We start from the raw sequence: 13,476 nt of genomic DNA, 5'->3' as shown, positions 1-13,476 counted from the left end.
TCAGCTGATAGGATCCCCTGCTGCTGCACAGTGGACGGACATGTCCACTGGAGTGGGAGCCCACCTTGACTTTGCGGCGAAACCAACGTCCTTCCAGACTACCGGATTATGCAGATCTGACGTCCGCGTGACCGCAAGCGCTGGGCAATTGTTTCTCGGGGTTCGGCGTGGGATATTTGGTGGCTCGTACTTCCGCCTCAGCTTTCATGTTAGTCTCGGCTGTATGTATTCTGCAGGGTTCATGCACAAGGTGGACGGTGAGGCGGAGTGGGAATCCGTCCACCAAATTAGCACACTTTCCGAGGCCCACGTTCGTGGATTCGTGCATTCAAAGGCGGTTACACTCGGCCCGCCCAATGGCTCCACTATTGAAACGCTCCAGACATTGATCGCTTGCATCGCAGTCGACAAGCAGAGGGTTAGTACGAGTCAGATGACGAAAAGGTCAGTCACGGGATATGTGCCTTGCCCGTGGGGAGAGGCACTGTATTGGGCACTGGATCAAGTGGTCAGAGGCGGATAAACGCCAGAGCCTGGCTCAACTCGAGAGAGGCGTATTCGCTCCTGCATTCCCCCGCTGGCCACTCTGCCGCTTCCCCACTCGTTCCTCCGATGATAATGACTTGGGATTCAGGACGAGACGCTCAGGTTTACCCGGGTGTATACGTCGAACCAAACATTCGACAGCCGTCTTAAATAGATGCTGAGTGGGTGATGCAGAGTGTAGCTAGAACCGAACCGGGGTTTGTACCATGAGACAATTGGGTTGGTCGACGCGCCCTGTTCCAGGAATGGAAGATCAGTCAAAGAAGCGAGGTTGTTCAACTTGCGTCAGGAAACGTCGTCGATATCTGACGCTTCCGAGGATCGCGCTTGGAAGTGGCTGGTACTGGAATGGGAAACAGGCCAAGGAACGAGGTTATCTGTCTATCCCGATTCTGAGCCGTTTTCGGCTCTCGGTGTCACGGTCCCATCCCCAGACGCCCGCTCAAGCTGCGAGTTGGGTAATACACAGGATGACATGGACAACACAGCTGCACGTCGTAATACACATCGCCCGACCCTCCGACTCTTAACACGCAGTCCCGAACAGACCGGACAACACCTCACACGACCCAGTCGACCCTCATTCCCTGCCATATCTCACACCCTCGCGAGACCCTCGAAGAACCGCTGCCGCTCCCGGATACTGGGGCAGAGCGCGAGGAGTACGCGCTGCGAGTCCTTCCAGATACCCAGCCCCACCTTCTCGACGAAGCTCTTGAGACCTCCGGCGCGGAGCGCCTGCCGCGCCGCGTCGCGGGCACGCGCGCGCTCGAGGTTATATGCACGAGCCGAGATGTTGGAGCTTGCTCCGCGCGGGACGCCGGGCAGGATGCCCGCTCTGACAAGCGCCGGGCGCGAGGGGCGCATGCACAGGGCGTGGGAGAGGTGACGGCGTAGACTGCGGCGCGTGAGAGTGTCGTGTATCGCGCTGAGGCGAACCGCCTTGTGTTAGTAGTTCGAGGCGGGGTTAACAGGGGAGAGGATTGGGCTACTCGGGCCGAGTTTAGCCCGGGAAGCACTCACAGCGGGGCTGCCCCAGTACGTGCCAGCGCGGACGCCGTTGATGATCGCCATGCCACGTAGCGTGCCGCGGCGCACCAGCTCGAGGGCGTCCGGCCGGATAGGAGAGAAGAGGGCGTGACCCACACGCGAGGGTGCCGTCTGCTGTCAGCTCTTCTGCGAAGTCGACTGCTGCGTGACTGCGGACGAGTAGGTTTGTGTGGGGCGGTGCCTCAGAAGCATTTGATGGCTGTGGGAGGCACAGACTCACTGAATGCACCCAAACAGCCCAGAGGTACGAGTCGCGCTCGACACCTTCAAGTGGTCCGACGACGCGGGAGAGGATGCCTAGGTCGTCTGGCGCGAGGTAGAGCAGGATGTGAGTGAGGAGCTCAGGCGGGAGGGCGAGGAAGGATAGCGCGAAGGGTGAGAGGTGCGGGATGTTGCCTATGTTGACCGCGGTGCGTGAAGGTATGGTGGAGTCTATCCCAGCGGATGGAGCATCGTTGATCGATTTCGGCTTGTGTCTGGTGACGCAGGTTGTACTTGGAGGCGTTGTTGGAGTGGAGTTGACCATTGTGGCTAGGTATGGCTTTAGGTATTGTTGTGATGTGATGAGGTTGATGGAGTGATTCTTGTTGTTGAGTAGATCAAAGGAAGGTGTCTCGACTGATAATCGCCACCCAACATGGTATCATGTGCATTTCACACAAGAGGGAAGGGGAGGGGGGCTGGTCACAAGAGCACATGATACATGTCTTTGAAACGGGTCACACCGTTGTTTTGACATTGTAGTTTGTCCACACTTGGCCAGTCCTCGGTAGACTGGCATTGATTAATCTGAAGCATATCAAGAGAGTTGGCCGTGTTCTTCTGCATCGCATCATGTCCTCGACTTGTCGTCACTGTGCAGAGAGCGTCATCCTTGCCACCCAGAATCCGGGGCTCCCACATAATATCGGCGGCTCAAATAAGATCGGGACTTCGGGCCAACGACAAGCTCGAGATTTCAATGTTTTCGAGACGCGCTTGAAACAGATCACATCTCACACCATGCCCCGCCTCCTAGCCTCCATCGGGAGGATACCGCGTCCAGTCGTTGCGGCTCGCGCTTACGCAACTGCAGCAGTTACCGCGCAAGCCTCCTCCTCTGCTTCCACCTCATCATCCGCACCGTCAAAGGCAAAGGCTAAAGGCCGCCGTCTTGTCTTCAACAACCGCCACGGGCCTGGCCTAGCGCACTTTCTCTCCGACTCGCTCGTTCCCGACCCCCTAGCCCTTAATGCTACTCCCGACGAGGTCCCGTACCTCTCCGTCAACGACTGGGGAGAGGGCCGCAGCTACTACATCGAGGTATATGGGTGCCAGATGAACGTGAACGACACTGAGGTGCTCATGTCCGTCCTTAACAAGAGCGGGTACAGGCAGACGAAAGAGCTGGCCGACGCAGACATCATCTTCCTGATGACGTGCGCCGTGCGTGACAATGCAGAGCAGCGCGTGTGGGGCCGCCTCGGCGACCTCAAAGGTCGCCGGACAAAGATGGATAATGCCCGGGCGCCAACAGTCGGTGTGCTTGGATGCATGGCCGAACGCCTCAAGGAGGAGCTTCTCGACCGTGGTGCAGATGTCGTCTGCGGCCCAGACGCTTACCGCTCTCTGCCCCGCCTTCTCTCCCTTCGCGCCCTGGGCGCTGACGGCGTCGCCAACGTCATGCTTTCGGCAGACGAGACGTATGCCGATATCACCCCGGTGCGCATGAACGACAAGAACCCCCACAGCGCATATGTGAGCATCATGCGCGGGTGCAATAATATGTGCTCGTTCTGCATCGTGCCATTTACGCGTGGGACAGAACGATCCCGCGACATTGACAGTGTCGTGGCTGAGGTGCGTCGCCTCGCTGCTGCCGGTGTCAAGGAGGTGACGCTGCTGGGGCAGAACGTCAATTCGTACCGCGACACGTCGGACAGTGCGGCGTATTCTCTTCCAGAAGAGAGTGGGGCACTCTCTGAGGGCTTCCAGACCATCTACCGTGGCAAGGAGGGCGGACGACGCTTTGCCGACCTCGTCGCAGCCGTCGCCGAGGTCGACCCCGAGCTCCGCGTCCGCTTCACGTCTCCGCACCCAAAGGACTTCCCAGATGAACTGCTCGCCGTGATTCGTGACTACCCAAACGTGTGTCGGCGTGTGCACCTCCCATTACAAAGCGGAAGCACGACCACGCTTGAGCGCATGCGCCGCGGATACAGCCGCGAGGCATTTACTCGCTTGGCCAAGCATATCCGCGAAACGATCCCCGACGTCGCGCTGTCGACAGACGTGATCGCCGGCTTCTGCGGGGAGACTGAGGCTGAGCACGTCGAAACCGTTGAAGTCATGCGCGAGGTCGGCTTTGAGACTGCCTTCATGTTCGCATACAGCATGCGCGAGAAAACACACGCCCACCGCAAGTATGCCGACGACGTGTCCCAGCCCGACAAGGATCGCCGCTTGCAAGAGATCATGCGCGCGTTTTTTGAGCGCGCGGCCGAGCGCAACGCCGCGGCTATCGGCAGCCTCCAGCTCGTACTGTACTCTGGGATCAGCAAGGGCAGGCACGCTGGCACCGACGACGGCGGCCGCCGCGTGTTCATGGCGGACGGTGAGTGCGTCGACGACCTCAAGCCGGGCGACTACGTCGCTGTCCGCATCAATAGCTCGTCGGCAACTAGCCTCACTGGCACCGCGCTCGAGATCACAACCCTCCAGCGCTTCTACCAGGAGAACCCGCAACCCATTGGTGCGCCGCTTGCCATCTCATAGATCTAGACTCTTCGGAGACGGGCCCACACACCTGTGGCCCCATTTGTACAGTAGCACTCTGCATGGAGAGCGCGGCGTGGCCACTCTCCCACACAGTTCCTGAGATTGAGACCCCACGGGGTGTGCTGGTGACCGAAGTGAAGTGAAATGACCACCGGCTATGCGCGGTATGTCACCTATCGATGAGCGGCTGCGAAGGTCAGCGATAACATGTCCACCGCTGTTTTGGCAGTCGGTATTGTCGATGTGAGCATTCGGTCGTCGCTCAGATTGTTGGACGCGACGCGGCGTTACGACGTCGCTTCCGCTTCCGGATAAACGACCGGAGATGACCGGCTCGCTCAAACCCGACGAGATAACCGGCACACACCGGCGCATGGGCAGCTCACAACATTTCAGACATTCTCACCACACCTCATCGCTCAACATGACCAAGCCCCGCGCCTACCTCGTAACGGGAGCGAGCAACGGCATCGGTGCGGCCATCGCGGCCCTCCTCCTCGCTCAAGGACACACAGTCCTCAATGTAGACCTGAAGCCGCCCTCCCTCCCCCCTTCCGGGATGGTCTGTTTCCAAGCCGAGCTCTCGGACGAGCAGCAGACCAAGGAAATTGCTGCCCGTCTTGCGTCCGAATACGCCATCATTGGGCTAGTCAACAACGCCGGCGCGACGCGACCTGGAACAGCCGAGAGTGCGACTCTCGACTCGCTCGACTTTGTCTGCAACCTCCACCTCAAAGCGAGCCTGATCTTCATCCAAGCCGCCCTTCCCGCAATGAAGGAAGCCGGATTCGGGCGTATCGTCATGCTCGCCTCGCGCGCTGCTCTCGGTAAACCGAACCGCGTCGTCTACTCGGCCACCAAGGCCGGTATGATTGGCATGGCGCGAACGCTGGCTATGGAACTCGGCGTGCATGGCATCACGGTCAACTCTGTTGCTCCGGGGCCGATTGCCACCGAACTGTTCATGAGCTCGAATCCACCAGGTGCGCCCACCACGCAGGCCATCATCAACTCGACAGTGTGTAAGCGCCTCGGGACGCCAGAGGACGTGGCGCGCGCAGCGGCATTCTTCCTCGACGAGGCTAATGGGTTCGTCACTGGCCAGGTCATGTATGTGTGTGGCGGGACGACGCTGGGCGTCGCGCCGGTGTAGTGGGACCAGGGATGTGGACAGCGAGATGGGCGAGTGAGAATAGTCTGGCCTGTGTAGCGGTATGCACTAGAGTTTGTGGATCTATGCGCTTTCACGATGGAAGATGTTGGCGAGCAGTTGTTTCTGCCACGACTGCTGTCCCACATGCATGAATACCGGCTAGGGCTCGCAGGCTTAAACCAGCTGGATTCTGACGATTGCTTTTGCTCCTGCATCTAATCTCATCTCATCACATTAGCTGGTGGCTGACCCTCACGCCTTGTTGTGTTCAAGTGGGGGCAAGGGCTGAACAACTCTACCCCGCACTGAGCGGGATGGAATGTGATAAATGTGCGGGCCAGTGGTTTGGGTGACTTGTAACCGCTCACAAGAGATAAAGACCGGCCATTTGCCCGATCCCCCCCGCTGATCTCTGACACTGCATTCGCGCCACCATGCCCCGAGCGTCCAGTTCACCACCGCCAAAGACGAAACGCACGAGCGCATGTCTCCACTGTCGCCGCCAGAAGCTCAAGGTGGGCCGTATGGGCAGCATGGCTGATTCCAGTGCGACGGGACGCCAGACTCACCGTGTAGCCGGTGTCGCGACGACGGGGTGGAGTGTATCGTCCGGCCGCGCGCAAATGCCGCCATCCTAACAGACGATCTGCGGTGGCAGCAGAGCGTCGAGGCGCGCCTACAGAGTCTGAGTACCGAGATTGAGGCCGTCAAAGCACAGAACGACGAGCTGCACCGCCGGCTCGAGCCAAGGAGCAGTGGAAGTGTGAAGGAGCCCAAGGTCACGGCCGTTCCCTCCCCTCCCTCTCCGCCGAGCACTGCGCCGACAGTCACGGCGACTCTTCCGGCACACCTCACCACGTTGCGGGATATTCTCCAGCTCGCACTGACCGAGCTGGAACGCCCAACTCGACTGGACGTGAGCATAGATGACGCGGCGGTGTTGTGGGAATAGTGAGGATCTACTCGAAGTGGCTGACGCGGGTTCAGTTTCTACGACTCCATGGCCATCTTCCATGGTTTTACGGCGTCGACAGAGCTCGCAACCCCTTCCCCACTCCTGTTTACGGCGGTCGTCACTGCGTCCGCCAAACGGTTGACGGGCCGGCGACTGCGAACCCCCGTCGAGCTATGGGAGGAGCTGTTCCAGCGCGCCCTCGTACGTCTCCTCTACGTGACTGTCCCGAAGACGTGGGACGACGTTGTCGGGCTTGGAATTGCACGTACATGGTTCTGGAAGGCCGACGAGATCACCAGCGGGCTAGTGTATGGCGCGTTCGTCGAGACATCCACACCGGACCGGGGTGATTTCCGCGATCGACGCGTATGGGACTTTATCGAGATGACGACCGTGTCGCATGGCATCCTTCACCTCTCCGTCCCAATCGTTCCCGAGACGCCGCCGCCCGGTGTTCCAGCCCGGAGTGCGAGCCACGTCCTTCTCTCTGCACTGAACGAGCTGTTCGACTCGCTCGGCCACCTCAACCGCGCAATCACCAGCGCACGCTCCCTAGTCATGACGGCCCTCATGGGCCAAGCCGGCAGTCCTTTGACTTATGCTGAAGTCATGGTACTCCGGCGCTGCCGCGACGACTTGGAGCGCTGGCGCCCCAAATGGTTATACGAGATTCAGAGTGAGCTCTAGTTGGACCCCGCTTACCCCAGATGCAGAGGCGGCCAAGCTGCCCACAGGCAGTGGGCGCGAGTTTCTCCTTGACCTCGTGACGCTGTATTACCGCGTCGCATCGGTCGTCGTGGATGGATACCTCGACCAGGCGGCGCAGCCCGATACCGCGCAGTACATGACGAGTTGCCGCGAGCTGCTCAACCTCGTTGTGGGCAAGTGGAGCACTTCGCTGCACCTGTGGCCCAAATTGTTTCTTCACTCCGCACTCATCGCCACACTCGCCCTCCCCAAGGACGGTGAGCTCCCTTAAATTGTGTAAAACTTGAAACTGATCCAGACCCCCTCGTGCGCCGGGCCCACGACAAATTTGTCTCGCTCGCCCACATGCTCCTCACGTCTGGCGGCAAGCTCCTCCACCGCCTCATGGAACGGATGCATGAGGAGAATGGCGTCCTGGCACCCATAGAGGTGGTGTTCACGCCTATCCCCGACCTGGACTTGCCAACTGTCATGGCGTACACGGGGAGCGACAGTTTCTGGGCCGACCTGAGCGGTGTGCTGGGCCTGCCCCACGGTGATCTCTCCACGCCCATGCATGTCGAGGGGCAGTGGGCGCAGCAATGGGGGGTGCAGCAGTAGACCAACGCGTTAGGTTAGGTTGTATAGTCGTGTGATGTATATGTGTAATTTCGTGCTCGCATCTGCTGCCCAGGGCAGAAGCCACAGGTGAGGAATGTGGTGATCACGGCGAGGAACCTCTTGACCAACAGTCGCTCCCTCATTCTGAAGCTTCAGCTGTCCAGTTGCAGCGTCATCGTCTCCCCCACACTCTCACTCTATGAGTATAGCCACAAATACATTGCGCCACACACAAATGGGAGATGGTTGACATCGGCACTCGGCCCTTTCCCCGATCAACAATCCCCACTCCCACATCGTGCCTGTCGTAATCTGACCGGTGATAGCAAGGTCGGCAGGCTCACCGACGCCAACATCGAATGTACTTTAATTGTCCAGCGGATCGTATCGTCTCTCCCCATCCCATCATGAGCCCCACAGCCACCATGCCCACGGCCACCACTCTCCCGCTCAAGTCCGTCAACGGGCACACTGACGCGCCACACATCCCTGGCTCACCTCCGCGTCCCGAGCTCATCGCCAAGTTGAACGCGTCTCTCGCAACGATCAAGCATGGCCCCAACGGCATCTTTGCCAACTCATACGCGTCTCCAACCCCGAGCGGCGACACCACTCCCGTGCCATTCATCGACCTGTCGGCACTTCAGACCGAGGGGCGTAATGCCAAAACCCGCGACATCGACATTGCGAATACCGAGGAGATGTGCGGTGGGTTTACTCAAGAATATAGCTGATGGACAGGAATGATCAATGAGCAGGACCAGACTGTTGCGCTCAGTGTTCAGCGGTGTATCCCAACAATTGCACGGGTTATCGACGCCCTCGCACCAAAGGTCCGCTCCGGCGGCCGCGTCGTATACGTCGGCGCAGGGACGAGTGGGCGGCTGGGGATTCTCGATGCGAGCGAGATCCCGCCAACTTTCTCGGCTCCATACGGCCAGTGGATCGGCTTGATCGCGGGCGGTAACCGCGCGATTCAGAAGGCGGTCGAGGGCGCCGAAGACAGTCCCGAGCTCGGCGCGTCAGACCTCGAAGCAATTTCCCCCCCTCTTTCCCCGGACCTCGACTCGGTCATCGGCCTCGCCGCTTCGGGTCGCACACCTTATGTCCTCGGTGCGCTCGAGTGGGCTCGCACGCGTGGTGTCTACACGGCTGGTATCTGTTGTGTTGCCCCCTCCGCCATGGCTGCTCACTGTGTCGATGCGATCGAATGTCCCGTCGGCCCCGAGGTCGTTACGGGAAGCACGCGGATGAAGAGCGGCACAGCGCAAAAGATGATACTCAATATGATCAGCACGGGGGTCCAGTTGCGCGTGGGCAAAACGTACGGTAACCTCATGGTCGACGTTAAGCGCTCGAATGCCAAGCTCATCAACCGTGCCCGCGGGATCTTTAGAGCCGTACTCGAGCCATACGCTGCGAAAGTCCATCTTGCCGTGGGCCTGGAAGATGACGACGGCATCGACAGGCTCATTGACGCGTGCGACGGAAGCGTCAAGAAGGGCATGGTTGCGGCTCGGTGGCGCTGCTCCCCCAAGGAGGCTACGGCGCGACTAGAGGCCGCAGATGGGCTGCTCAAGAAGGCCCTCGAGGCCGAAGCTTAGTTGACTCGGAAATGCTAGACATCTGTAGAGGGACATGTACTGTATCGGGTTAGGACATTGACAGGCTGTGTTTTTCTGGATGGTTCCGGCTGCGGCTGCCACTGTACCGATTACTGAATGCGAGAATGCGACTCGATCAAGTTCCTGTCAACTCTACTCCCTCCACAGACTCTGGGATGATATGTATCCTATGGACTGCCACCTCCCGCCCACTCGCTCCCAAGGGTCTCAAGACGATAGTTTTATCAAACCCAATGCACGCGATCGCACACAGCAACAAATATGTACAATACAATTCATCCCAATTCCATGTACAACACTACTTAATCAGCGCCTCGAGTCCGCTCCGCCCCGGCTCAGGCATCTTGACCGTCCGGAACCGCCAACCCCGCTTCGCGAACCGGTCCTCAACCTGTCTCCAAAACACTTGGACCTGGCCCAGTCCCCCCGCCACGACAATCATCGTCTCCTTCTCTGTCACTCTCCCAACCTCCACCAATGGTGCGAGGGTTGAACAAACCTGCTCCGCAACCACGCCGAGGAGACGGAGAGCCTCATCGTCGCCCCCCTCTGCGGCCGTGACAACGATCCGCGAACAGTCCGCAATACGCTTCTTGCGCAGCGCATCTCCCTCGGATGGCGATTTCGCAGGATCCAACGTTGAGCTGGCGGCGATGAGTCTGTCTGCGCCAGTAGTGCGGTGGAGACCGAAATGCGCGAGGATGTCGCGGTGCCATTCTCTCAAGTCACACTTGTTTGCCGTGAAGGTGAGCACGCTCTTGACGGCCTCCTTCCCCAACGCCCATCCACTCCCCGCGTCATCTAGTAGCGGACCCCATCCACCGCTGCGTGCCAGCTGGTCTGCCCTCTTGTTGTAGTCCCACAACAAGGCTAGGGACCCCGTCCCACAGATGAGAGTGACGAAACGGTGGGGCGGCCCGCCAATTGCCGGAGCGGTCAAGAGTTCCCCGTCGCCAGTCAGCCGCACGTCCCCGAACATCTCCTGGAGCGGGATAAGGAGCGCGTCGCGGTCGCTCTGTCGCGTACATCCCGCATAGGCTGCCCAGACGCTTTCGAAACGCACGCCATCGTAAGGGAAAGCGATCCGAGCACTGGGGTCGGCTTTACGCAACGCCTCTATGGCATTGCGCACGGCCTCCCGCGTCGCGGCGAGGCATTCGTCGAGCCCGAATGTCCTGTGGTCAGCTTGGAATGGGGAGGCTCACAAGTTGGACGGGCCGGCATTGCCCACCGCCACAACGGTGCGCGGTCCAGTTCCAGTGTGCGCGACGAACGCGCTCGTCTTGGTGCCCCCGCCATCGATGCAGAGGTGGTAGGGCATGGTTGAGCTAGAGGTGGGCGTCATATCTCGGGCGTCGGCGATATAGTCTGTCCAAGCTGGACTCAGGGATCGGCAATTTGGCCGGGTTCGGTGGACTGGCCGACCGGATGGCCTGCAGCGCCGAACATTCCGCCCGGTGTTCTTCTCCGCCACCCGCACTCCCCGCGGTCTGGCGTGCAACGGAGAGGCCGAAGGACACATGGAGGTAGGCCGGGTGTCTGAGCTGCCGATCAGGGCTTTCCTCGAGTAGGGCTATGGGGTTGATGCAACAATGGCAGATAGGACTGACACATTCGTTGTGTAAATCCGTCGATCACACTGTGTGGGTCACTACCGCCACACACCATCAGACAACGAATGTGGCAGCTGTTGATGTGGCTGTTGGCTGATGTGAGACGACACAAGCCCGCATTGACACCAAAATATTAACCCGTATCTTCCTTGCAACATTGAGAAACACAGCCAGTGTAGTGGATAGATCTGGCATCATCGTTTGCCACTTCCAACCGGCAAACAACCGGTCACAACCTCTAATTCCCTGGGCGGCTGTTGCTTATCAACAGCCGGTTGCGACGAGGCAGTTCCAGTCCAAGATATACATTCCATTACTTCCGTGCTGACTATCTGTCCCAGCTCCCGTTCTTCCTACTCTATCTCTCTTCCCGGTTAAGCGGCGGCGGTGCTGAGGCGGCGGACCGCAGCGGCCTCCTTGTTGCGGGCCCCCGGGCGGTCGTCGTCTTCGGAAAGGAAGAGGCCCTTGGCCTCGGCCTCGGTGGGCTCGGTGACCATCAGGACAGCGGGAAGAGCGACGATGAGGGCGCCAGCGATGATGGCCCAGTTCGAGATGAACTGCTTCATGCTGCCAAGGTGGTTGGCAGTGAGGCGGAAAGCAACGGCACCTCCGACGCACTGCATTGTCTTGTAAACACCGACGAAGCGAGCGGCCTCCTTTGGCGTGTTGCAGAGGGCGCCGAGCATCCAGTACGAGAAGCCCTGCCAGAAGGCGTCGAGGGCACCGTACCAAATATACAGCCAGCATGGGCCGACGTAGAGTTTTGCGTCGGAAAAGTCGATAAAGTTCTTACGGCCCTGTGCGTCGAACCACTTCTGGTAGGCGAGGCCGCCGCCCATGATGACGTTTCCGGTCACAAAAACAAAGACCCAGCCGCAGAGAGCACGCTTGGGGCGAGTGAACCAAGGCATGTCGAGGAGGAGACCAATTGCCATGCCGCCAAACATCTGCGCTGCCCAGTACAGGGCCGAGTTGAGGGAACGCGCGCGAAGGGTGAATGAGCCGCCATTGACAATGTTCTGCTGGTACGAGTAGAACCAATTGGCAGCAAAACACATGGGAATCAGGAAAAGGATGCGCGGCTCGTCCTTGAGCTGGATGATATGGATCATCTCGTCCTTGGCCTTTTTCGTAAAGTTGTGGTACCACTTTCCGTCCGACTTGACCTTGGCTGGCGCGGCTCGCGAGCCATCGGTGCGCCGCACCATGTGTGGTGGGACAAGAAAGAAACACAGTACCCAACCAAACAGCATGAGGACCATGAAGGCAATGTATGTCGAGTCGGAAACTGTTCCAGCTTTGATGCGGTTAAAGTTGATCCCGAGGGAGATGAACGAGCCGATCGCGCCGCCGAGGTTGAAGATGACCCAGAAGAATGCGATCGACCGCCCTTTCTGGTGAGGCAGTGGGTACGAGAGCATGATCGCGCCCTGTGTGACCCAAAGTAACGTCGCGCCGAGACCAAGAATCGCTCCGGCACCAATGACGAACGCGCCGTTCGCCCTGTGGTTATAGTTAAGCAGCGACCCGGTATAGAGAGCATAAGTCCAACCGCCAATAGCGATGCAGCGTACGCCAAAAATATCGAACATGGGCTGGCCGACGAGAAGGCCCGTGGCGGCTCCTACGGACAGGAGGGCGACGGCCGCGTTCGCCCCGATCGTTGGGTCGAGTTGGCCCGAACCACCGATTCCCGAAATGGCATTGTACATGCCTGGAAGGAAGAAGCAGATGACGCTCACGAGCGTTATCTGGCTCCAGCTGTTGACGCCGAAGCGGTACCAGCGCGGCTTGTCCAAGTCGTCGGTCTGGGCCTCGAGAGACATGCTGCGCTTGGCCTCGTTGGGGGTGGGGGGAGTGGTGGTCATGTTGGTTGTTGGCTGCGGGGTCGATGTCGTGCCCCGCACCGCTGCTTAAGTATTGTATGGTCCGATGGACATTATGCTGGTTGCGGGACGCATAAGTTGACCGAGCCCAGGCACATGGAGGCGAGGAATGGGTGGGCCGTCGGCGGGCTCGGCGAAGCGGCCGACTAACGCAATGTTCCGTGGACCTCGAACCTGTTTCGAAGGTTGGATGACTCACCCGACCAGGCCGGAATGGAAAACTAGCCCAGTACCTCATCCAACGGCGAGATCGGCGAGTGGGCCAAGAGATATACGATGGCAGGGTTTTGCATAGCGGAGGAGATGTAGTCCGAGTTCCGAGTTCGGTACAGGTGGCCAGCTGTTCGGCTCGGCGGGCAGATGGAACGAGTCACAGTTTTGAAAACGAGCTGAATCTTTAGTCACCAGTGTTAGTGTTTGCGTATGCTGGAGAAGCTGGCCGTCGTTGGGTGAGCCCGCGCCAACATCCGACCTACACCTGGCCATGCTTACGCACACCTGTGGAGCAGCGGAGGCGGATGCCACCGATCTCCCTCGGCAGATTCGCCACTCAACGAGCAGGTTGTGGCTGCTAGCCGCACAA

The 13,476-nt window shown here is 59.4% G+C and overlaps 7 protein-coding genes across 7 annotated transcripts; 4 read left to right on the top strand and 3 right to left on the bottom strand.

Moving 5' to 3' along the window:
• Positions 1-1,143: 1,143 nt before the first annotated feature.
• Positions 1,144-2,122, bottom strand: CcaverHIS019_0106050 (uncharacterized protein; the record flags this gene model as incomplete). The annotated part of the gene is made up of 3 exons (XM_060602178.1): positions 1,144-1,488; positions 1,570-1,707; positions 1,817-2,122. 3 exons carry the CDS (start codon positions 2,120-2,122, stop codon positions 1,144-1,146), a joined length of 789 nt encoding a protein of 262 aa, XP_060453153.1.
• Positions 2,123-2,598: 476 nt separating this feature from the next.
• CcaverHIS019_0106040 (uncharacterized protein) lies at positions 2,599-4,350 on the top strand (the record flags this gene model as incomplete). Its single annotated transcript, XM_060602167.1, has 1 exon — positions 2,599-4,350. One exon carries the CDS (start codon positions 2,599-2,601, stop codon positions 4,348-4,350), a length of 1,752 nt encoding a protein of 583 aa, XP_060453152.1.
• Positions 4,351-4,777: 427 nt separating this feature from the next.
• CcaverHIS019_0106030 (uncharacterized protein) lies at positions 4,778-5,506 on the top strand (the record flags this gene model as incomplete). Its single annotated transcript, XM_060602156.1, has 1 exon — positions 4,778-5,506. One exon carries the CDS (start codon positions 4,778-4,780, stop codon positions 5,504-5,506), a length of 729 nt encoding a protein of 242 aa, XP_060453151.1.
• A 434-nt stretch (positions 5,507-5,940) lies between these two features.
• On the top strand, positions 5,941-7,769 carry CcaverHIS019_0106020 (uncharacterized protein; the record flags this gene model as incomplete). Its single annotated transcript, XM_060602145.1, has 5 exons — positions 5,941-6,021; positions 6,054-6,457; positions 6,494-7,137; positions 7,169-7,426; positions 7,468-7,769. The coding sequence occupies 5 exons, from the start codon at positions 5,941-5,943 to the stop codon at positions 7,767-7,769; spliced, it is 1,689 nt and encodes a 562-aa protein (XP_060453150.1).
• Positions 7,770-8,194: 425 nt separating this feature from the next.
• CcaverHIS019_0106010 (uncharacterized protein) lies at positions 8,195-9,373 on the top strand (the record flags this gene model as incomplete). Its single annotated transcript, XM_060602134.1, has 2 exons — positions 8,195-8,477; positions 8,511-9,373. The coding sequence occupies 2 exons, from the start codon at positions 8,195-8,197 to the stop codon at positions 9,371-9,373; spliced, it is 1,146 nt and encodes a 381-aa protein (XP_060453149.1).
• Positions 9,374-9,692: 319 nt separating this feature from the next.
• Positions 9,693-10,715, bottom strand: CcaverHIS019_0106000 (uncharacterized protein; the record flags this gene model as incomplete). The annotated part of the gene is made up of 2 exons (XM_060602123.1): positions 9,693-10,569; positions 10,600-10,715. The coding sequence occupies 2 exons, from the start codon at positions 10,713-10,715 to the stop codon at positions 9,693-9,695; spliced, it is 993 nt and encodes a 330-aa protein (XP_060453148.1).
• Positions 10,716-11,381: 666 nt separating this feature from the next.
• On the bottom strand, positions 11,382-12,875 carry CcaverHIS019_0105990 (uncharacterized protein; the record flags this gene model as incomplete). The annotated part of the gene is made up of 1 exon (XM_060602110.1): positions 11,382-12,875. The coding sequence occupies one exon, from the start codon at positions 12,873-12,875 to the stop codon at positions 11,382-11,384; it is 1,494 nt and encodes a 497-aa protein (XP_060453147.1).
• Positions 12,876-13,476: the final 601 nt, after the last annotated feature.

Source organism: Cutaneotrichosporon cavernicola (assembly GCF_030864355.1).
Source record: "Cutaneotrichosporon cavernicola HIS019 DNA, chromosome: 1".
NCBI classification, from domain to species: Eukaryota; Fungi; Basidiomycota; class Tremellomycetes; order Trichosporonales; family Trichosporonaceae; genus Cutaneotrichosporon; species Cutaneotrichosporon cavernicola.
The sequence above is the reverse complement of the archived record's forward strand: the minus strand, read 5'-3'. Positions and strand labels throughout refer to the sequence as shown.